This window comes from Betta splendens, chromosome 4, assembly GCF_900634795.4.
Source record: "Betta splendens chromosome 4, fBetSpl5.4, whole genome shotgun sequence".
NCBI lineage: Eukaryota > Metazoa > Chordata > Actinopteri > Anabantiformes > Osphronemidae > Betta > Betta splendens.
Genome location: NC_040884.2, coordinates 20631951 through 20655195, shown reverse-complemented (window position 1 = coordinate 20655195; position 23245 = coordinate 20631951). Strand labels below are relative to the sequence as shown.

Below are 23245 nucleotides of genomic sequence, written 5' to 3'. Positions count from 1 at the left end.
CACTTCACATAAAAATATGCCAGTAGAGAAACATTATTAGTAATATCCATTTTATTTGCCATTTTCCAACTCACAAAAATGTACTGAAATGTAAGTTTCACCTCTTGCATTCACAAACAGGCTACATTAGTGGTTATGTTTAAAATAAGTCAACATGAAGGAAACGTTTAACTGATGGCATACATACAACCACCCAAACAAAGACACAGATACCCATGTCTTATTCCAAGGGTTTTATACAAAAGGCAAAACAGGTTTTTTGAATATCCAGTAGACAGTTTACTCTTAGCTTTCACACAAACATCTGTTTAACTATCTTGCTGAAAATGTTAGGGCCATTGAGTCTGTTAAACAAAGAGAATAAAGAGAAAGAAAGTTTATTCTTCTGTATGTTTGCGTTACAATAAAACTGTTAATCCGGTGTTAGAGTAAGCAAGCACTAAGTTTAGCTTTTGCAATCCTCAACAATGAAGACACACAGCACTTAATCAACTTAACAGCCACATGCTAAGGAAGGTATCTCAAAACAGACTGAGACTGTTCCACTGTACGTCTCTCTCCGTACTGGTCACTTTAACTTCCATGGTGTTTTACTCGTGTAATGGCGTACTGGAGGTTAGCCCTTAAAGCAAATTTAACCAAACACTTCCCAAACATTCTCTGATGCTCTGGACATTTTCAGGATTGAGCTCACCTCTCAACCCGTCACATATCTAATATCTCTCATATTTCTACCCTAAAACCTGTGTGCTTTTGAGTGAAAGACCACACATTCTAATGCATTGCTGTCTTTTCTTGCTAAACAATTATCACACTCAAAAAATAAGACAAAGCCTGTGATGAAAGCCAAAATAGTTTGTTTTCACATATGAACTAAAAATCACAAAAAAAATCAAACTTAAAATGCTGCACAATATTTGAACGGTGTTGGTTTTGATTGGTCAGATCCCCAAACAGTGTTTGTGCTTAACTAAGCACTTCTACCACACTCCATCCTATTAGAAGCCTACTAATACTTCAAGTTTCAGATTAACCTCCTCTTTGAAATTACAACAATCTTTTATTTTTGCATAGACTCTATAGTTGGGCATCCTCTTGGTAAAGGAAATTCTTTAAAGTAAATAGCAAGCTGTTGCTGTTACCAGTGCACACGCACTTACTTTAATAAGTGATCGGAGTGAAAGTGATAAAGACGTCTGAATGGCTGACTAATGAAAACAGCAGCTCAGCCAAATAAAACAAAAAAAACAATAAACAAAGACAAGGGTCAGATTTCACAGTGTGCTTAGGTCTATGCAATTTAGCCATTAATCATGTCCTCATTTTACTGCTTTAATCTTGACCTGCTCGTAAAACTGTTCCCCTACCTACTGTTCATGATCAAAGAAACGCATTAGGTATTTAATTAGGATGTCACTACAGCAGTGTTACACTGGGTAGGTAGGTAGGCTAGTGCAAGATGTAAGTAAAGTAAACAAAGTACAATATCATGCCCTCTAAACTCTGCACATCATTGGCAGCCTAAGATTCCAGGCAAACAGGATGAGCATGGAGAATTATTCACATTCACAATGGACAGAGGCAACAGTGATGCACTGCAGATGAAAAAGCCCTGGAAACCTTATTACTTTCCCCGACCAGTCAGTCTCATCAGTTTAACAAAGACAGTTGTTACACAAACACTTCAAAATGTGATGTTTGATGCTCACTGAAGCAGGTTGTCATTCACTTCAAATGGTAAGCGGGCACTTGTTTGTACTAGCTAGCGTTATTCTTTGGTAACTGAGAGCCACTGTTTTTGGACAGATCCCACCTTCACCATACTTCTACCAAGTGGGCACATGGTTTTAACGTAATGAATTAATGAATTTACCCTCACTTTAGTCTCAATACAAATTTATTTAAATAGAGGGGAGGTCAGAGCCTTTCAGAGGAAAACTGCTAAAAGAAATCCTTACATGTCTGGAAGTATTTTATTATAACAAGTTGTGTTATAAAGTTATAATGGAAAGAATGTAGTGTTATGGAATCACCTCTTATCAGAGCACCAGGGATTCCGTCATCGCAAAGAAAAGGCAATGAAAGTTATTGACTAGCGAGGTAAAAACATTTGAAATATTGGAACTGAAAAAAAGTTCAAGTGCTTTAAAATTCTTCAGAAATTTCGGGCAACCAACAATGTTTGTGCATTTGAGAATGTTCCACATAATGACTGATGGGGGGAAAAAATGGAAATGTTAGTGTTCTTATTTTACATTGGTTGATGATAGAAGAGTGAAAGAAAAGTTGGACTTCACAGATAAAAATAAGTGTTCATAACTATACCACATGTTAAAATAGGACAACTAGCAATGCTATTGAATTTCCGCTCTGACTTAGTTAATGCAACGTTCCTTCTATCACAATGCTTCATAGATCACCAGTGCAATGAACATTTTCTTGGTGGCACTTGATGAATTTCCTTTGACACTACACCGCTGAGTCTGTTTACTTACACTTCCTACCAAAGACTAATTAGATTACTTCGGGCTTCCCAGTACTGAGCTCCAGTTGCATTTCACCCCATTTAAACCTTCACGCTGACACCTTCAGTTGTACTTTCCTTTTGAACCTGCACTGCACTATTGTCTGAATATATTATACACGTCAAACTTTACATTGAAAGGTTTTGTAACGTTTCATGGCTTAGCCTCTGTTTGAGCTTAGGCCTAAATTAAAACACCACCCATTTATTCCACTCTGTAACGTGGTCAGAGTACATAAGTACATAAATTATTTGGAGTGTCAGCACATAAAAAGTTAGAGCTATAAATGGTGTATGGGGTGCCACCTCACTACCCTGACACATGGTCAGATATCCTGTTAGCCAGGAACAGAAGTCATGGTCAAGTATGGGCACAAAATAAATGCAAAAGTCTGAGAAATGTATATATACACATAAACAGCAATCTGCTCTCTTTTACCACTATAAAATACAGCATCGCTCTCTAATTCTCTTGGCCAGACTTTTGCTTTTCTTCTTCCCATTCTTCTCTTTGCTGTCTTCCATTTTCCTCGCCCGAATCTCTCTCATAAGGTCAAAGAACACCTGTTTAACACAAACAATTTCACAAATTGATTGATACATTTTCAGGAATATGAGTTAGCCATTGTTCATGATCAGTTTTACCTTGTCAACATTGGCACGGGTTTTGGCTGAGGTCTCCACATAGCAGACACCCCACTGCTCAGCACGGGCCTTCGCCTCGTCTGCGCTGACCTGCCTTCGGTCGTCCAAATCTGATTTGTTACCGACAAGAAGGAACGGCACATTCTCATCCTCCTTCACTCGCAAAATCTGCTCTCTGCAGAATAGAAAAACGTCAGTCAGCCATGAATAATGTAAATACATTGAAGGACTTACAGCGTCCATCACACTACTTTATCCTAGTCAGGTATAAAAAAAACACATTCTACATCTGACAAGATTTGAAAACACAAAAAAGACAAAAGGAACTGTTTAATAAAGCCAATTTATAAATAATAGGCAGTATTTCTCCAAACTACACCTGAAGTCTACTGTCGCTGCAAATGACTCCAGTTCTGTGATGGAAAATACACAGAGGAAACCCTCGCCACTGCGGAAGTAGTTATCCCGGATAGCTGCATAGTCCTCTTGTCCAGCTGTGTCAAGGATGTCAATCTGTACCTCTTCTCCATCCAGCACCACTTTCTTCCTGTAACTGTCTGCTTTAGTCGGTTCATAGTCTTCAACAAACTAAAAGGAAAACATAAACAATTTATTACACCACAAAAACAGCTTGTTCAACCCATAAATGTGTGAATATATTGAATGCTGATCCACAAAGTATCTAACCTCATCATACATGAACTGGAGGGTGAGGGCTGATTTCCCTACTCCTCCACTTCCCACCATGATCACTTTGTGGAGGGCCAGAGAGTTCTGCCCTTTTGGCTTAGCAGCTGCCATGGCTCTGTGTAGCAAGAAATCTGACTGTGAAAAGGCGGTGGAGAGAGGGACTGTGAAATTAAGATGTAAGGATCAGTCTTAGGATCCAGCTGCGACAAAGCGTTGTAAAATAACTCTTAAGAAGAAAGGGGGAAAAAAAAAAAAAGAGAGCAACAGAGAGCAAATCCTAAGATGATTCATCATCACTTCAGGGGCTCTAGATACAAATTAAGCAGTTTGTACAGTCATCATTGTGCCTTGTAGCAATAAATAGTACAACAAAGGACAACAAATTCTGACCAAGGAAAGTTGGAAACAATTATTCTCTCTAAACAAATACAAGACTAATGTATTAAAATCAGTGTAATTCATTATGAAACCTCCGTGTATCTCTCTCTCATTCACACCTACCTACCTACCTTATTACTGTACACCTGATGAGGAAGGTTAAAAAAATAATCACAAGCTACAAAGTAGTTATTCTGCAGGCAAACTTTACAAACTGTTGGATGATACAGATGCTGTCAAACACAGCTACTTTACCTAACAAACAGTAGGCAAATTTCACAAGCCCAGTACCAACCCTTAGTCGTTCCAGTGGAGAAACAGCTTGAAATGTTTTCCAAATTCTGACAGGGGAGGATGAAACATGACACACGCCAAAGCAGTTTAATAATCACCTTTTCGTACTGGACTTTCCAGGACGACTATGGAAATGCCCTGACGTACAGACGTGTGCTGGGTCGCCCCTCCCTGACAAAGCCGTCAGGAGTAAACACGGGACTGCAGCCAATAGGTCATTACACAAATTAACTAAACCGTCGCTGCCTTGGAAATCAATAATAAGATTTAGTAGCCTATTGAAGAAATTGTCTTTGGAGTATAAGAATTAAGCCTCCACAGTAAGGAAGTGTCTTAAGCCATACTATGTAACGTTACACTGTTAAGATCAGGGACTGTTGGTCCATGAAGGAACGTCCAGCCTGTGTCATCGTTTAAAACAAAGTTAAATAAGATAAGGGGCTAGCAGACTGCTATCATCGAAGATAAGGGATTTATTATTGGAGAGTCATTTTGGATTATAATAACGACCTTAAAATTGTGTTTAACATCATGTACGTTTTAAAATTATCTCCACGTACCAGTATTAGTCAAGTAGCGTCATCAAGCGAATGTTAAATACAGATCACAGGCGCGTCAAGATAAAGATTAGCCAAATAACAATTACACGTATTTTACTAGACATACTGTCATAATATTCATATTAACTTAGCTATTTAGCCGGTGACAACTGTAGGTAAACTAGCTAAAAGGGTGACTCTAGTGGGCGATGTAGCTAACAAGCTAACTAACCCCCCAGGAAGGTTAATCTGACCGTTACATTATCCCTAAATATAATCTGGAGGGGTTTGGTATTGAAGCCACTGTCTAAGTACCACAAATAACACAGATACATAAAACTAGACTACCCAGCAACAGATGTTTGGTCGATGCTTTCAAACTCAGCGTCGCTAGCTAGTTAGCTAGCTAGATAGGGTGGTCCCACTGGCAAACGGCTAACAGCCGACACCAAGCACCTAATCAACGCTAAATGATGTCGTGCTCACAGAGGGCGGCGAATAACGTTACAGCATACACGTGCACAACATCACCTACCGGTAGATATGACGGCGTTCACAGTTTGAACAGTTCTTCTGTTCGACGAAGCCTGGGTTTTGGTAGCGGAATGGAAAGACTCAGCTAGCTACGCGTTAGCTCATGGCTAGCTCCCTGCTAACTCCGGAGACTGGAAGCGGTTAGCGGCAGGCTGACGGCTCGTCTGTGGGCTCGGCTCCGCCTGACAACGCCCGCCCGCTGGGGAGAACCACACAACAACTCTTACTTTTTGTGTGTCATTTTGAAAATGCATTTTATTTATTTATCTTTTTTGTTCTATGAAGTTTTACATAGTTATTTCCGTGACCAGTGTAGTGAGCAATTAAGATAATTAATTAGTTAACTGGCTAATTTGTATAAATGTTGGCACGTTTGAAAAAAAAAAAAAAAAAAAAGGGAGTGCTTTGTTCAGTCAGCACCAGATAATTAAACGTGCCCATCTTAGTAAACGACGTTATTAATATTCTTTACTGCTTCTGCTGTTTCATATCTCGAATATTTATGCGCCAGAGATGAAGTCGACTGTTTCAGACCTGCACTTGAAGTTTGCAGAGAAGACCTGGAATGAGACGTTTCAGCTTGTACGCAGATGCATGGTGAGGTCTTCAAGCTGATACACTAATTAATACAATCATTCCCAGACACGGCCCTCTAGCTCATCTTTCCCTATAGTCTAATTAGTTTACTAATATTACCTGGTTGTGTGTTTTTACTGGGGGCTGGGACAGGGGGAGAACAAGCAGGGCACGAGGGTTGAACACTGGTTTGAGAACCACGTAGTTACTGTGACAGTCTGCAGGTGACACGAGTGCTTGGATGAAGCCGTGTGGATGCTTGTACTGTATGTATGGTGGAGCTGTGAGGAGAGTGTGGGTTAGTTTAGAGCTGTCGTGGGTGGAGCAGCAGAGTAGATAACACTCTTGGATATACACATTGAAGCTTGGCAGTAGTCTCTCTCTGAAGCCTGGTACTGAAGCTTAAGCGATGTGTCGTCCAAAAGGATAAAACAGCCTGTGCTTGTCTTACAGCTTCCTGCAAGCAATGAGACTAAAAATATACAGTAACATATATGTGCTAAAGGCTGAGGGCAATGCACAGTGTGTTTGAACAGGCCTAGATAAGTACAGATCACAGTCCTCCTGGTCCTCACCCAGCGTTGTGTACACATGCACCTATCCCTCTGCCATGGTGTCATTCAATCTGCATAACAGGGCGGCATGGAAGATGCTAAGCCTGTTTACACAAGGATGACACAGCCAAACAACTGCCCCATTGTTGTCAAACACCCCCCCCCCTCTCTCCTTTGTCTCATAACAGGAGAAACCCAGAGATGAATCCAAACCCTGTGAGCCACTGGTTAGATCCCTGGAAAGACTCCAGGAAGCCTTTAATGGTAAATAGAGGAACTAGATTCTGAAGTGCATGCGTTATTTTTCAAGTAAGCATGCTCTGTATGTTGCAGTGTCTTCTATACACACCATGAGATCTCGTCTGGAAATGATAGCCAAACATCAAAGGTAAATTGAGCACTATACTCTCTTGTGGAAACCCAAATCAGATTTTATTTTGAAATCTTTAATAGATTACATTATTTCCTGTGGGCATTGTCTCCCAAGGATGGGCTTTCACATTACTGATGCCACATGCTACCTGACGGCCGACCTGTTCTACTTGGAGGTGGTGTTGCTGCCATGTGGAGGGGTGGAGGAAGTAAAGGTGGCTCCACACGGAGCACCTGCTGTTGTAAGTGCTGCCTCCAACAAAACCTCCCCCCACCAGCGCCCCATTCGCTCTGCATGTTAATGAAATGAAAGTGTCTTACAGGCCAGTGAGCACCTTCTGCAGCTGCTGAGGTAAAAGCTAGAACGACGGTTGACAGTTACACTAAACTACAGCAATGACGTGACAGAAACTATTAAAATGAATTCACCGAGTCAAATAGTCCCGTCTAGACGCTGACTCTGCTGTATTGTGACCTTTTCCATAGGTTAAACAATTTTGATGACTTTTCGAGGAAACTGGAAGGACTCTTCAACCAGTATAACATCCCTGGAGACAAGTACACATTCCTGAAACATTTATATCTTTCACCGTTTGAGGCCTCTTGTCATTCGCCTGTTTTTCCCCTTTTTCCCCAGTGAAGTGAAACTTAAACTGTTTACATCTCTACAATGTCTGGGGAAAGACTTGGAGCAAGTATCACATCTCACAAGGCAGGCAACAAGAAACACAAAGGCCTGGATTTTCTTAAAGATGAATTTCTAGCATTATAAGAACTGCTTTCGTGGTTACTCATGAGGAATAATCAACAGATTTGCCGATGGTTAAATAACAATTGGCTGCAGCCTTTTAGCACTAACTGTAATCTGCTCCATAAGGCTACCAGAGGACCGTGGCCTCCAAATGGATGTGATTAACAACGGCCAGATTGGGCGTCTAATAGCTGGAAAAGAAGGTAGGGATGCAGGAAGATCAGGTAGTCATGCACATTTCATTATTTATATTTTTCACTTATAGCTGTTCTTAATGTCTGACTTTTTTTTTTTTTTTTTTTTAGATTATCCTTTGATCATTCAGTTCTATATTGCCCCAAGCGATTTAAAGACAACTTCAGATTCATGTAAGATGCCGTATAAAGCCTAACTCTATGGTGAAGTATGTCACTTTCTGTTACTACCATTTCATTTACAAGCTTTTGCGTTTAAAGCGCCAACAGATGGGGACGCAGTCATTCAGACGGCCCAGATCACTGTAGGTGTCCAGAATGAGACTCACAGGCTTCAGATGGCTTCTGTGATCCCACAGCCTCCACAGCTGGATCCCCAGGGGTCAGTGCTGCTGTTTAATCCCACCCGTCAGGATGCTATTCATTTTACGTCCCACAGTGACTGTTTGTCAGCTTTAGTAATACAGTGTCAATGTGTCCCGTGGCAGCGACCCTGTGCTGCTGATGGTGAATGAGGTGCAGAGTGAGGCCCTGCCTGCCTGCTTCCTGCTCCGACTGCAGCCGGCCGTGCCAGTGACGGGGCCTCTAATGAAGAAGCTCAGCCAAGTTACAGGTGTGGGTCACAGTAACTATACCATAAAATTCTAGACAAGATCAATGCTTGGATAATTTGATATCTGCCCAAATCTTTTATGTTTTAGCACCATGACGACGAAATGTTAAAACAATTAAGCAACAGAAAACCAGACCGATTTGTGTATGTCTAACCTGTAGTCAAATGCATTATTTAATATTTCATGGGGTACATGGATTCAAAGGGTCACATCCTCTTGATCCCTCACAGATGTGGTCATACCAGATGTTGACCTGCAGTGGGCGCCTTTGTCCAAACTGCTGATGAGAGGTTCACTGGGTGCCAGCAGCGTCACGCAGACATTAGATGGACAGGATGCTATATTTAAAGTGGTATGAACTTAACTTGTACTGTTTTATGGACAGTGTAAAATCTAACCGGCTTCAAGCTGAATTGTTATGCAGGCAATGAGTGTCATTGCCTTTTCAGTGTCTTCCTGGTGTAACGCACAGTTACATTTTTCCTGAATCTGCCTGGGGAGCTCCTGGTCACAGAGGGACGGTGATAGAGAGCGTTCCCTTCACCCACCCTGCTCAAGTACCGGCACTGCTGGAGCTGCTCCGCCAACAGTGTGCCCTCAACGCCCTGCTGAGCAGCTGTATCACTTCTCAGCGTGTCAGTTCAGGTCGGACAAACAGAATCCTTCAGTGTGAGATCACCTCTGACGCGTTATAAAGCGGTGTATTTAGTTTGTCTGTGTTTCAGGATCGGTCTGTGACCTGCACTGCGAAGTCCTTCCATTCTCAGAAACCAGCTTCTCTGTGACCTTCCAGCATCCTGACGCCGACGCTCTCAGTGTTTGTAAGACCTGCTCATGTGCATGAAGTGTTTCACTGCATTAAAGAGCGACGTTATCAGAAAAGCAACTAAAACATCTTTCATTAACACATGATTTAAGCAAAGACGCGTCAACTGCTCCACTGTAATTTCATTTTAACCATTTATTACATTTTTGTTTTTTAGGCTATTGCTTTCTTAAACATGGTTTGTGTATTAGTAATGTGAATTTCCCTTTGGATGAATGATCCTTTTCTGTTTGCAGTGATGGTGAACGTGCCGGACTCTCGCCAGATTAAATGCAGCCTGTTTGGAGCAGGAAAAACGTGTCCGTCTGTAGATGAATGCGCCACCACTGTAATGAAGACGTACGGTCTCATGAACCTTCTCTCTTCTGACAATAAGCATAACTTACGCTCAGCCTGATCTCTAATACAGTCTTTTTTCCTACCAGGTGCATGTCCATTCCTGGGACCTTGAGGGCATTATGCATTAAGCTGTCAGCTTCCCCACATCTTGTCACCACAGACACCAAAAGTGACCACTCATCTGTGACTGAGGATCTTTTTGCAGTGTCTCCTTCATCTTCTGTCGAGTCTGTCGTCAAACCTGATTTTCCTGGACTAAATACAAGTGGTGGTGTCAGCCGGAACTCATTCAGTGCCGTTGATCCACTTTCAGAGTGGACAGGCAGTGATGACTCTCTGTCTGATATGATTTAAAGTCCTAAATAATAGATAATGTTACTTTAAAATATAAAATAAAGCAGCCATGTCTACATTTTCATCCTGTTGTGAGCTAAAGCTTTTGAGTGAATTGGTTAATTCTGTCTCCATCTTTTTCAGCATTCCGAGAGTGTGTTTAAGTAGTATAGAGTGACACAGTGCTGCTTACACATGTACATGTTAGATGTCTGGCATCTGAACTCCAATGGAGCCAAGAGCCCTGTTGATTGGCACCATGTGAAACAAGCCAGCGTGGTTAATGAACATAATGCATTCTTGAAAGCTCGAGGAAAAAAGATCAACATGGTGCATATTAGAGGAACGGGGCCGTTGGCTGAATGTGATGGATGTGAGCCACATAAAAACCTGCAAACGTACCACAGCTCTTAAACACTTAAGGGGGAAACTGGGTTATGTAATGGAATGGCATTTGTTATGAATTCTTGGGCCCGGTACCAAACTGATCTAATATCACTAGTAGATCACTAAAGAATCTCACAAGATGCCAAAAAGCTCCAATTGGCAGAATAAAAAATGTCACCCCTTGTCAGTTTATTAAAAATATCTGTGACATTCAACTCGATGGGGCTACAAAGCATTTTGATTCCCTATCAAGTTCCTGGTGGATGTTTCTGTCTGGGCAAAGTTGGAAGCAAGTATGTGGAATACTTAGTCAACTGTCAGCAGCAGACAACTGGTTCAGTCCAGTGTTCTTAGCTCCAGATCCAGTGGCCTATATGGCTGCCATTTATAGAAACGTGTGGTTAACCTAGTCTCTTCTTTCAGTGGGCCTTTATCTTTAGAATGTATGAGCGCACGCGTCCTCGGCCGTGATTGGAGGAGACTGTTCAACAATGATGACATGACGCTGAACTATTAATGATCTGTGGGGGTATTGTTTGACAGTAAATGTTTTTTTTTCTTGAACAAATTTCCTTTTCCAGCCTCGTGCCTCGTAGGAGCAATGAGTCATGTTGTAATTTCACTCTCTCCGCGTCTTATCTTTTTCTTTTTTTTTTAATCCACATCTCCGTCTCGGTTCTGCGGTCACTTTAAATCTGCGCGTCCTCTCCAAGTTGTCTGGCCGCTGCGATAGCCCGCACTCGCCCTGATAAACAGCTGCTTACCATTTGAGGCACTTCACAAAGTTTCCCCAACACACACACACACACACACACACGCGCGCGCACACGCACTCCTCGAACCGGACTGTGACTGCGCACGGCTCCAGCGTTTGTGTGTGGATGTTCAGATATAGAAAGTCTGCACCGCTGGAAAGTCAAGCCTGGATTCTAGGTTTGCGTAATGCTGAGGCGTCTTCTGTTCAACATCTGGATTAACTATTTGGAGTCAGAACTAGCGGCCCTGCACAAAACTCGGACTCTCCTGCTCGTCTTCATGGAAGCAGTGTTTTCTTCTGGGATTTAAGTCCTTTTGACAACCCGGGGACTGCGCGTAGATTATGTATTCTTTAAAATGGGTGCGAACAATGGAAAACAGTACGGAAGCGAGGGTAAGTCCTGTAATTACTACTTTAAAACACGCTTCGCTCCGGTTCCACTCTGGAGGACGGGGTTTTATCAGCTGCACCGCTCTCTGGGTCTCGGTTATGGCTGACTTTTCCGAGTTTGTGTCCAAAAAAAGCAGCGTTGGGAAACAATGTGCGGCTCTTATTCTGTCTAGTTCAGTTGGGCTCGTGTGTGACAGCCGTTAGCTCGCCTCAGACCGGCTCCGGTCTTTCTTCCAGCTGCTGCAGCGGCTCTAGTCCATCCCGTTCGTCGCACTCTTTATCGGAGGCGCTGTTTTGGCTCTGATGGCCACGTATGGCTTTTAATTCCATACTCTTACACTTCCAGACGTCTAAGGTCCGTGTTTCACACGCAGGATGGAGGGTGACATCTGCTGGCCGTGTAGTTTAAATACGAATGCCAGCTAAAACTAAATACAATACAAAATTTCAGATTGGGTCCATTTACTTAGAGCTTTATATTAGAAAAACGCAGTAATAGGAAGACATTAGTGCTGCATAGTGTTGAACAGAGTTCACCTAGTGATGGGATGAAGCTGGAGGCACCACATCAAGTCAAATTGAGCATTCAATAGCATGCAATAATATTGTTTTTTAAATCCCCTTTATGTCCCCAGCGTGTGATGTGATTTTAAAGTGAACGCGTAGTCCTGCAGGGTGGATGGAGGTCGAGGTCGGTCAGAGGACGTGAGCGTTGGCCCATGTGGCCCACTCACTCATTCTTATCTTGATAAGAGGCAATTCCAGAGATTTTTGTCCACAGTTCCTTATCCTAGTATTGTTTTTGGATTCGGAGGCCATTTTGTGCACTTACATAATCAGTGTATTTTGCATAAAGTGAAGCCACAGATGCTGCAGTTGTAGCCGAGGGTTAATCCACAGTAACAAGTGTCAGGGTCTCGGCGTAGATGTGCTTCCGTTGGACCGTTTCCTGCTTTACTTACTGAATTCAAGGATATGTTTAGCATCAACACGGATCTTACAGGTCAGAAGTTCATTAAACGACAAGGATGAATCCTCTGATACGTTTCCGTTTCACAGTCTAACTTTAACTCTAATGTGACATTAATGATCGAGGGACATCAAAAGAGCCCCCTTCATTACTGAGAGACTGCTCTGTGAGATGCATTCAAGTACAGCTCCCTCCGTGGTACCTCTAATGTCCTCCCCCCGGCCTCAAATCTCATCTTTAACATTATCTATTCAGAAAAAAAATATGGTTTCACTTTAGCAAACACATCATCGCTGCCTCCAGAGCAGAACTGTTTGTACAAATAACATTCCAGCAAGCTCTCTTCCTAAGTCAATAACCGCCGAAAACAGATTGGAGCACATGATGGTAGAAATAACAAACGGACCGGCTCCACCTCGGAATCCGGCCCACTAAGGTGAACAGATCCCACCACAGGCTTTCAAGACATACTTGAGCTGCACTGGCAACAGAAATGCATTTTTTAACTTTTATGAGACTAACCGATATTAATCAGGTGGAAAACATTTGTCAGAGGCTGCACAGGCTTTTCTCCTTTGGCACAAGCGTCACCAGAAAACAGTTGCTGTTTGAACTAGGCCAAAGGAAACGTGAGGCTACTGTACAGTTGACAGATGTTACTCTTTGAACTCAATACGACTCGAAGAAGCAAATGTTTATACTCTTTGATATGTGAGGAGGAGGACGGCTAAGCTTCATGTTAATGTCCTGATGATTTGTAGATTACCCTTCGGTTCAGGTCTTTGCTTTCTGGTGTTTATGAGATAACAAGAAAAGCACATTTTGGCCAAACTCCATCTCTTCGTGGAGCAAAACAAATCTAAACAGGGTGCTTGTTCCAAAGGCTAACGCTGCCAGTTGTCAATCAGCCAATTAGCAAAAATGAAAATCACAGCAAATCCCAAAATATATTTGACATCGGCCTCTAAAATATGTACATTTTCCAATGAGGTTTTGCTCTAGTCCTATGTAGCTCGTAAGGTATCAGCTTCTGCTCCTCTACATCTGCTTCCAGCTGTGACTCCAGCAGCTAATGGCGCGCTGGCCGTATCCCTGCGAGCGCTGGCTCGTCAGAGGAGCATTTGACGGGAAGCAGGAGAGTTTCTTGTTGTAGGAAGGTTAAAAACCAGAGTCGCTTCCGGGTCGCTGGCGTTGGCGCTCCTCCTTCCGGGAAGCGTCCGGGCAGCTGCTCCTGCTTGACGTGATGGGCGTGACTGGTGGGAGCGCCGCTCCGGCCCGTCTCGCTGGGTGAACGGAGCATGCGCGGCCTCGGGAAAGCCACAGAGCTGCATTTATGATCTGACAGAGGAACGGAGCGCCGTAAACGTCCGACGCGGCACCAAATGTGCGCTGGGCCGAACCGTGAGCGGAAGCTTGAAATGAATGTGGAGGTTATGTGGAAACTGCACGGAAGGCACGATGATGTAATCATTGGGCGACTGCAGCGCCTGTGTTTCCTCATTCATCCTCCGTGCGAGTGAGAGGTAGATTCAGGCCTCGCCAGTGGCAGAGCTGAGCATTCATCATAGAGGATAAGCATAAAAGCCCCAGAGGCAGAGAGCCATGGGCTCCATGCATCATATTAAACGCCTGAATGTACAACTACAGGCTACAGTCGATATTCTGTGTCTCAGCCGTTGTGCTTTTCTCCCAATTTCAGGTAAAGGCAGCTCAAGCATCTCCTCTGACATCAGCTCGAGCACAGATCACACACCAACGAAAGCGCCGAAGAATGTGGCTACCAGTGAAGGTAAGGCATCTGGTGCTCATTAAGCAACCCACCCCCCCTCCCCCTCCTCGCCGTCCCCTCCCTCTCATATCCACTTTCTGGCCTGCCTATTTTTGGACAGAAACCTGTGTGTTCCTGGGATAACCCGAAATTGAAAACAAACTCACAGCTCCCGTCACGGCCCCGAAACCGAAGGCGTTTCTGTTGGAGGAGCGAGAAGCGAAAACACTCGGGGCGTCTCATTGTGGAGGAATGCTTATCTAAACTGTGGTTGTATCAGGCTCAGAGCGTTGCCAGGGAGGGGTGGGGGGTGAGTAAAGGTGTGGGGAGTGACCTTGGCCTTCTGCTCCTTCTGCTTCGGCCTCACCTCCTCGGCCTCCTGTGTGCTGCTCACCCTTTATGAGGAGAAGCATGGAAAGACTCTCAGGATAAGAGACTGGTGTCACTGGTTTGTTTGGTGAGGTCATTTAGTCATGGTGGAACTAAATATAGAGTCAGATTCTCTGTGCTGCTTTGAGCAGAAAGGCCAGATCACTCGAATTCATCCAACGCTGGAAACGCTGACTCACTTGGACCTGTCCGCTCAGGAGCTGGAGGAAACGCATGCGAGATACTTTAGGGGTATCGATATGGGTCCCGAATGCGTGGACTTGGAGGAGAACCTGTGCAGATAGAAACATACGGGCGGAGAATACATAGCGGTTTGCCAGCCATAATTTCTCGCCTGTGTTATGACTGAAATTGTTATTTTTTTCTCCATGCTAAGTGGGAGTAATTACATGGTCCGGAACCGCCACGGCCACAGTCAAATCCCCCTCCTTAAAAAAAGCGTGGACACACACACACACACACACACACACACACACACACACACACACACACACACACACCCACACACACACACACACACACACACACACACACACACACACACACACACACACACACACACACACAGGACTTGTCCACCTCGTCATGTGGCCCACTAAACTAATCAGGAAGCCGTCTGGGCTGCTTCCCCACCACACACTGAGAGCACACATTACAGGCCTCAGTGTCCCCACGCTCAGTCATAAGAACAGACGCAGAAAACCAGGTTGTACTCCATCAAAGACTTTATTCATGGTGAGAAATCTACCGATAAAGATTCGTGTCAGAAAAAATGATGTGACGTCTCTTAAACGTCAGCATCGTGTGGCTGCAGATTATTACTTATTCTGTGTGAGATTCCAGGCAGAGACACAAGGACTCAAACCTCACTCTTCTTTAAAGTCAATAAACCAGAATATGACTTGGGCATTTTAATATTAATAATCACATGCCTCCACTGCTCCCGCTCAAACACAAACACAACCTGGCGGGTTATTGCAGCATTTCTCAGCTTTCATTCATTCTTCAGTCAGACGGATGAGGTGCCCGTTAGCTGCAGCCTGACGGTAAATCCTCCCTGGGGCCCATGAGGCTGAGTCTGTCCCAGCAGGGGTTGCACCGTGCCTCCGTCTGGGCCTCTTTGCTCCGGCACAAACCAACCCAGGGTCCGTCCGGCGCTGAGTCAGCAGACGACCGTGCCCGGGTTCAGGAACACTGCGCTGAATCACGGCGGAGCGACCGCTCCCTCACCCGTTCGTAATGGCACCAGGAAGGCAGCCGGGGCGCGAGAAGCAGCGGTGGGAACAATCCACACACCGACTTCCCCTCAGTCTGCCAAGGAAACAGGCACAATGATGGAACCAGTAAACATGTGTGCAGCTCACATACCTCACTTCATTAGATCAAGACATTACTCGATTGATCATAATAAACTTATTCTAGTTTCCCAGCGGCCTCAGGTCAGCTGCTCTCCTAATATCTTTGCCCCCGAGGGCAACTAGTCCCTCTCGCTCCCTCAGGGAAGCAGCCGACGACCCGCTCGCTGCTGTTTACGCAGCCACATATAGAGTTTCACTGTTGACTCTTTGCTGCGAGAGCCTGAAAGAGGCGCTTGTGCGTGTTTTTACGACAGAGGGGAGACGTAAGATGTTATTATCCACTGCTGCTGCAGCGCGGAGCTCCGGCTCCGCTGCTCCACAGCTGCTGGAGGCTCTCAGGGCCCGAGGAGTCCGTTTACACGCGGAAGCCGCCGCTGTTGCAGGGGGGAACGTTTGGCAGGTGCTTGTCTGGTTTTTTAGATCCTTCCCAGATATTCCCAACCTGGTGGCAGGATGCGCTGCTGGAAGGAGGATCTGCTGCCTCCCAGACTCTCTGCATCGGCCGCTCTCGAGACGGGAAACCCGAGCGAAAGAAGGAAGCGGGCGAGAGCAGTTGACCAAAGAAGGAGGAGGAGGAGAGCGAGGCGGCCTCTCTCCATCCCATAACTCTTGCTGATTACTCCTCGACCTCCCCGCTCCCCTCCTCCTCCTCCTCCCCCCCGTCCGAGGGAGAAGGAGGCTGCTGCTGTCTTGACTGCGTTTGCCGTAACACCGTCACATTCTTCATTTCTACTCCAGCAGCTTGTTTGACAGGAGTTGGGAGAGGCGCCACTTGGCCGCGACTCCCGCTCTGCTCCTGCAGGAGTTTGGCTCGATGCCTCCACAGTGACAGACCTGGGTCCGAGCGGCCGGAACCTGGGCCGACGCTGACCGACTCGCACTCACGACGCTTCGTTTCATTACATAAGCTGGAGGCTGTTTAACGAGACTGTACTCGGCAGATGGTGTTTTATAGAATGAGGGCGTTAAATTCACCATTTAAGAATTTATATAATTATTTACTTTGCCCAAGGGACCATAATGAGTCACAATAACTTAACCCCAACTAGCAAATGTATTGTTTTTCTTCTTCATTGGTCTAAAACTTTACTGTGTAGATGGACCTTGATCCAGTGGTATGTACCACTAATAAATTATCCACTGGCCTCTTTTATTACGTTCATCTGTACGTCGGATTCAATCCAGCACAGCACATGTTCTACACCCAGTACATGTGTCGACCATAATGTCCTCCAGCACGACTCCAGCACCCAAAGCTCAATAATCAACACAAAGTTTAAAGAGAGAAGCTCAAATCCGGTAGATGTCAGGTTTGTTGGCTGTACCTAATAAAGTGGCCAGCCAGGACACTGCACCGGGCCCATGGATGAACATCTTTATGGAGTTAAAGTCATCTCGCTCCTGTCATGACAATGTAACCACAAATGTCTCAGCGCCTCCCTCGCTCTGTGGCTCTAACCACATGAGGTCATCACATTTGCTCCCCATCACGGCCCAATCAGCCGTTCTGGGCTTTTCCATTCCCGTCTTGGTTCTGTGACTTCTCCTCCCGTAACCTCCGCGTCACGTCGCCTGCTCACACGTCGCCTGCTCACTCTCCGCCGTCTGTTTGGGTGATCTGCCAAAGGTCAGATCGGATCCGCTCGGCCTGACGCTCAGTCGGTTCTGGAGAGAAACCTGCTCTCTGACCAGACGAACGCTGTCCTCCTCAGCCCAGGATTTATAAAGTGACGAGTGACTCCTTCAGGGGAAACCGGTCGCGTCAAGGGAAATATGTGTTATATATTTCCTGGCGTGTGTGCGTCTGATTTTTCAGAAATCAATTTCAAGACGGAATGAGTGTGAGAGGGCTGCGGTGCTGGAGCTCCGGGGGCCGAGGAGTCTGTTTCCTGTCTGAGTGTGCACATTGTAAAGGAACCTGCAGGCTCCATTGTCCTGGGCTTGTCCCGTGACGCGAGCGCTTCCTGTAGTGAAGGCTTTGCCGATAGCCCCGCCGCCGCGCTGTACGCTAATATCAACTTCCATGTATTCAATAAAAGCCGAGACAGACAGATGTTTTCTATCGCAGGAGCTGCTTCGCTCCGTCGGATGTTTCCCTTTAATAAACTGGAGCGTGTTTCTGTTCAGGGCCGATAAATCAGCCGTGCTTTTGATTCCCACATTCTCTGACTCTCGGCTAAACAGTTAGCGCCTGTGCTTCGCCCGCCGCGGGTTTCAATGGCGCTGAGGTAACGGACCGGCCTGTTCCGCCAGGTGCGGCGCTAGCAACCCTGCAGACGGCGCGTTAGCGGCTGCAGCATCCTCATAGCTTTGCTTTATGACCGTCAGAGTGTGCACCGGCCCCGTCTGTGCACTTGCGTCCGCCTCTGGTAAAGTCTGCAGACTGTCAGCCAGTTTATCTTCCCTCCTTCTTCTCCTCCCGCTCCTTTCCTTACTTCCTCCTCAGTCTGTTCTCGCGGGGCGCTTTTATGAAAGCCATCAGGTTTTTGTCATTGGGGCGACTCTGCTCTGAACATCCAGCTGCGCCCGATCGTCACGCAGCCATCTTGTCCTTACAGTGATCACGCCAATTGATTTACATTGAACCTCTGGTATCAAAGCCCGATCCAGATGTGCGCGGACGCTAATGGGATCCTGCTGCAGCGGCGCTGTGCGTCGGCCTGGGTTCTGGGTTTTAGTGGCAAACGATGTGAGCCAACTATGCCTGGCTGCGGCCGCGCGCGCATTCAGAATGCATGAGTTTCTCTTTCATTTCACCACGGCTCCGTTGTTCTCTGTCCAGGGCAAAGACCAGATGTTCCACGGCCGCTCCTCTGATTTCGGAAAGCGAGCTGAGCCTTCCACCATCTGCACTCGCAGCGCCTTCTCGGAGACGTTTGCCAGCTGTGGGATATTTGCTCCGTTAATCGCTGCTCTGCAGTGACGCAGGCTCTTGGTTCACTTGCACGGTTTCGAGCAGGAACCGGGATTTACAGGAAAGTTTAGCTTCTAGAGGTGTCTGCTGAACTTACTGCTCAGCAGATGGAATTTCCTCAGTTGTCACAGGGAAATGCAGATTCAGTAGCTGTTGTGCCTTCATTTAGAGACCTTTTGGGATTTCTCACCCATGCTGGTAAAAAACACTTGAACAATCCTCAGCTCAGGGTTTACTCACAGAGCAAGTGCAGTAATTCAAGCCTCATTTGCTTGTTTCATTTCCAGAAAGTAGAACCGTCTGGCTGATGGTTTTGTGACAGCGTGGCTCGTTTTGGGGCTTCGATGGGGTTTAATTACAGGCACAGTTGCTCTGGTTTAGATCACTCTTCTCATAAATGGTTCATATTGGAAGTGACTCCTCCTTTGGCAGATGGGCCTGTCTCCCGTTTGCAGCGTCCATTGCGTCCATTGGACAATAGAGCCAAGCGTCTGTCACCTATGAAAAGAAAGGAGTCGTCCCGTGCCTGCGTGCGCTTCCGTGGAAAATCTGATCTTCTCCTGAAGGTCGGGGTCCGAGGAAGCAGCTCTGAGTTCACTCAGTGGACTTTCACGGAGCCCTGTGGATTAGAAGCCAATATACGCTGCTTCCCACTTGTTTGTATAGCTCTGTGTGTGGTTCCAGCCATGGTGGAGAAATCCACAAATACACTGAGCGTTAACTGAGGAATCCTGCTTCATTTATTGTGCCACAGGACAAAAACAGAATCCAGAGCTACCAGTTAAAATCCTATTTATACAGGTGTCTAATAGTAAAATTTTAGTGTTTATAATAAGCTCACATTGTTCAATCCTTTGCATTTTGCTGGACATGTTATCATCTGCAAACCCGGTCTTCCCCTAAAGGCTGTGACTAGATGGAGATGATCTCAAGCAAATAACCTCACGTTTATTGCTGCACTAATCTTAGCTGGACCACCAACATAAATGTGATGCAATAAACCCACGCTGAGGTCAAGCGCATGCCACAAGAACGCTCAAATCCCAGAAAATCCCAGTGAGGGCAGGACAGAAAACATATCAGACACTGGGTCTCGATTCTGTTCCAATGTGGACGCGAGCGAGGCCTTTAAGGCCCACGAGAGGCGGGTTTTAAAGCAGCCGTGAATCAGAGGACACGCTCCTGAGAGGACGGGTCTGTGGATGTCATCAGGGGAGAGTGGAGGGGCTGGAATACAGATCTGTGCGACTGTCCGAACCACCGGCTCTGCACACGAACCCACATGAAGGCCAGGACGTTGGTGTCAGGACGCTGTGCACAACAGGCTCAGTGTCACTGGGATAACGAGCCAAACCTCATCCAGACTCCTTCAGATCAGACCGGGCTAATGGGGCGTCATGGGGAGACAGATAGCATCGGAGGAGACGGGTCGACTCCAGGACTCACATCCAGCGCCTCGGTTGATGAAGCTGAGGCCTGACCCGGGTCGGGTCGCGCCACGGCGATAGCATCCGGCCATCGCTCCTGGAAGCCGCTTCCTCAGACGTGGTGGTAATCACCGCACATCTGTCAGGAGGCCCTCAGGGTTCAACCGGGGCTGCCGGCTTTGAAGCCACAGGGTTCATCTGATTAGGAGGCGCTGCGACTGCCGCCCAAACGCCTGCAAGATAAATGTGACACGCTTTTTCCCCAAACATGCTGAAGCATCCGTGGAAACTCCTCTTTGCTGGTGATAAAAGGCTCAACCCTGCTCTTAAGCAGGGAACTGGAAGCCATGTCTTAACCAACACTAGTCTAGCTTTTGAGGACTTTCTCTGTTTGCTTTCCAGGTTTAGACTCCAGCACCCGGACTCTGAGCACGCCGAGCCCCGGTCTCATCCTCCCGTCCAAGTCCTCGTCCCTCTCCTCGCCCGCCCTCTCCAGTAACGGCCATGAGACCAACTCGTCCTCGTCCTCGTCCGCCGCCACGGAGACGGTCGCCGTGGTCCACCCTCAGCCCGGCGGCCACACCCGCTCCCGCCCGTCCAAAGCCCACCACCTCGCCCCGGTGGACCTCCTCCCGGACCACGCCCTCCTGCTGATCTTCTCCCACCTGCCCACCAACCAGCTGTGCCGCTGCGCCCGCGTGTGCCGCCGCTGGTACAACCTGGCGTGGGACCCGCGGCTGTGGAGCGCCGTGCGGCTGAGCGGCGAGCTGCTGCACGCCGACCGGGCCCTCCGGGTCCTGACCCGCCGGCTGTGCCAGGACACGCCCAACGTGTGCCTCACCCTGGAGACGGTGGTGGTGAGCGGCTGCAAGCGGCTCACCGACCGGGGGCTGCACGTGGTGGCTCAGAGCTGCCCGGAGCTGCGCCGCCTGGAGGCGGCCGGCTGCTACAACGTCTCTAACGAGGCCGTGTTCGAGGTGGTGTCCCGCTGCCCCAACCTGGAGCACCTGAACCTCTCAGGTAGGAAAATACCAGCAGTGGTTCCCAGTGTGTCGCTTCTTCTGAAGCTGGTGGAGCCGCTCCACCAGCCTCTCGCTCCCCCGCGGGGGGGAGGAAGCAGAACTTGCCTCATCTCCTGTATGGAGGCCAACCTGCTGCTTTCAGAGAGGAAGTGACACACACCACGCTGACTGGGACGGAGAAATGTCTGCAGCTGAAGCTGTGATCTATTCCCTTTGTTGTAAAAATAGCCTTTTAAAAAGCCGTGGGCCTTATTTGGAGAAGCTCACGGCATGGAGCTGCTGTCGTAGCTGGTAAAGACATCAGGGTCCCGGTTCCCTCCTCAGACATTTCCATGCATGCGGCAGGTTTGACTGTGGCGCCCCCGCGTGGCAAACACCGTAGAACTCCTCACTGACGGCCTCCCCTCTCCTCCCGCCCCCAGGCTGCTCCAAGGTGACGTGCATCGGCCTCACCCAGGAGGCGTCGCTGCAGCTGTCGCCGCTGCACGGCCAGCAGATCTCCATCCACTACCTGGACATGACCGACTGCTTCTCCCTGGAGGACGAGGGCCTGCGCACCATCGCCTCCCACTGCCCCCGCCTCACGCACCTGTACCTGCGCCGCTGCACCAGGCTGAGCGACGAGGCCCTGCGCCACCTGGCCCTCCACTGCCCCTCCATCAGGGAGCTCAGCCTCAGCGACTGCCGCCTGGTGGGGGACTTCGGCCTGCGCGAGGTGGCGCGCCTGGAGGGCTGCCTGCGCTACCTGAGCGTGGCCCACTGCACCCGCATCACGGACGTGGGCATGCGCTACGTGGCGCGCTACTGCCCCCGGCTGCGCTACCTGAACGCCCGGGGCTGCGAGGGCCTGACGGACCACGGCCTGGGCCACCTGGCCCGCAGCTGCCACAAACTCAAGTCGCTGGACGTGGGCAAGTGCCCGCTGGTGTCGGACGGCGGGCTGGAGCAGCTGGCCGTGTACTGCCAGGGCCTGCGGCGGGTGAGCCTGCGGGCGTGCGAGAGCGTCAGCGGCAGGGGACTCAAGGCGCTGGCGGCCAACTGCTGCGAGCTGCAGCTGCTCAACGTGCAGGAGTGCGAGGTGTCGCCGGAGGCGCTGCGCTTCGTGCGGCGCCACTGCCGGCGCTGCGTCATCGAGCACACCAACCCCGCCTTCTACTGACGGGTGCAGTGTGATCCCGCCTCGGTGGCTGTTAAGGCTGTACAGAGGATTGTATTTAACATATTTATCTGTACAAAGGGGCGGAGGGGTACAGTGTTACAGTATATTACATCACAACGTTCCATAGCAGCAATGAGCACAGTGGGAACAGCTTTGGGACCATTTTAGAGAAGTGCAGGATATTTTCATCATGGATCATAATCATTCTCATACAAGGCATCTATTTATAGACACCAAATATCTAAAGTAAACCACTAAGAATGTAGCAGCGAAGCAGCAACCATTCCAAATATACTCCTTCCACTTCCCTTTGTGTGCGTGTGTGCACTTTAGTCGCCCTGACAATCACATCCAATGAGCTCAAAGCGTCGTCCCCCCAACAGCAGTTCTGTGGTCGGGTTCTGAATGGGTGAACGGAAGCTGTGCCGGGATCAGAGGAGAGAACCAACAAGAACACGTTGCTGCTATAACTGTGCCAATAAATTTGTTTTTAAAATCTGCCCCCCACGATTCTGAGCATCTCACTCCACACTTCATTAC

General features: G+C 47.4%; 3 protein-coding genes across 8 annotated transcripts; 2 read left to right on the top strand and 1 right to left on the bottom strand.

Moving 5' to 3' along the window:
- Positions 1-33: 33 nt before the first annotated feature.
- On the bottom strand, positions 34-5747 carry ralaa (v-ral simian leukemia viral oncogene homolog Aa (ras related)). Of its 4 annotated transcripts, none has more exons than XM_029145995.3 (5): positions 5606-5747; positions 3857-3974; positions 3549-3757; positions 3170-3344; positions 34-3088 (listed from the first exon to the last, which is right to left on the bottom strand). In XM_029145995.3, exons 2-5 carry the CDS (start codon positions 3968-3970, stop codon positions 2966-2968), a joined length of 621 nt encoding a protein of 206 aa, XP_029001828.1. In that variant the 5' UTR covers positions 3971-3974; positions 5606-5747; the 3' UTR covers positions 34-2965. The 4 variants fall into 4 exon arrangements, with proteins under 4 accessions (XP_029001828.1, XP_029001829.1, XP_029001830.1 ...); XM_029145996.3 differs by having other exon boundaries at positions 3857-4020; positions 5606-5746; XM_029145997.3 differs by having other exon boundaries at positions 3857-3994; positions 5606-5746.
- Positions 4013-10248, top strand: zgc:111976 (uncharacterized protein LOC553663 homolog). 3 transcript variants are annotated; one of them, XM_029145989.3, is made up of 17 exons: positions 4013-4745; positions 6116-6201; positions 6923-6998; positions 7068-7122; positions 7222-7348; positions 7430-7458; positions 7593-7664; positions 7744-7818; positions 7984-8060; positions 8163-8225; positions 8313-8433; positions 8540-8664; positions 8896-9017; positions 9115-9310; positions 9391-9486; positions 9728-9830; positions 9917-10248. In XM_029145989.3, the coding sequence occupies exons 1-17, from the start codon at positions 4592-4594 to the stop codon at positions 10182-10184; spliced, it is 1845 nt and encodes a 614-aa protein (XP_029001822.1). In that variant the 5' UTR covers positions 4013-4591; the 3' UTR covers positions 10185-10248. The 3 variants fall into 3 exon arrangements, with proteins under 3 accessions (XP_029001822.1, XP_029001824.1, XP_029001823.1); XM_029145991.3 differs by lacking the exon at positions 4013-4745 and adding an exon at positions 4818-4851; XM_029145990.3 differs by lacking the exon at positions 4013-4745 and adding an exon at positions 5697-5836.
- A 552-nt stretch (positions 10249-10800) lies between these two features.
- LOC114853077 (F-box/LRR-repeat protein 7-like) lies at positions 10801-23205 on the top strand. Its single transcript, XM_029145992.3, has 4 exons — positions 10801-11700; positions 14367-14456; positions 20927-21544; positions 21969-23205. Exons 1-4 carry the CDS (start codon positions 11664-11666, stop codon positions 22703-22705), a joined length of 1482 nt encoding a protein of 493 aa, XP_029001825.1. The 5' UTR covers positions 10801-11663; the 3' UTR covers positions 22706-23205.
- Positions 23206-23245: the final 40 nt, after the last annotated feature.

What these genes read in the sequence shown, in the direction of transcription:
- ralaa (XM_029145995.3), bottom strand. Translation starts at nt 3,970, where the DNA reads ATGGCAGCTGCTAAGCCAAAAGGGCAGAACTCTCTGGCCCTCCACAAA. An exon ending in TCCAGTTCATGTATGATGAG is followed by an intron (nt 3,758 to 3,856) that starts GTTAGATACTTT and finishes TTTTCCTTTTAG; the next exon opens with TTTGTTGAAGACTATGAACC. An exon ending in GCAGCGACAGTAGACTTCAG is followed by an intron (nt 3,345 to 3,548) that starts GTGTAGTTTGGA and finishes TCTATTCTGCAG; the next exon opens with AGAGCAGATTTTGCGAGTGA.
- zgc:111976 (XM_029145989.3), top strand. Translation starts at nt 4,592, where the DNA reads ATGAAACATGACACACGCCAAAGCAGTTTAATAATCACCTTTTCGTAC. An exon ending in CACACGGAGCACCTGCTGTT is followed by an intron (nt 7,349 to 7,429) that starts GTAAGTGCTGCC and finishes AGTGTCTTACAG; the next exon opens with GCCAGTGAGCACCTTCTGCA. An exon ending in CAAGTATCACATCTCACAAG is followed by an intron (nt 7,819 to 7,983) that starts GCAGGCAACAAG and finishes CTGCTCCATAAG; the next exon opens with GCTACCAGAGGACCGTGGCC.
- LOC114853077 (XM_029145992.3), top strand. Translation starts at nt 11,664, where the DNA reads ATGGGTGCGAACAATGGAAAACAGTACGGAAGCGAGG. An exon ending in GAATGTGGCTACCAGTGAAG is followed by an intron (nt 14,457 to 20,926) that starts GTAAGGCATCTG and finishes TTTGCTTTCCAG; the next exon opens with GTTTAGACTCCAGCACCCGG. An exon ending in GGAGCACCTGAACCTCTCAG is followed by an intron (nt 21,545 to 21,968) that starts GTAGGAAAATAC and finishes TCCCGCCCCCAG; the next exon opens with GCTGCTCCAAGGTGACGTGC.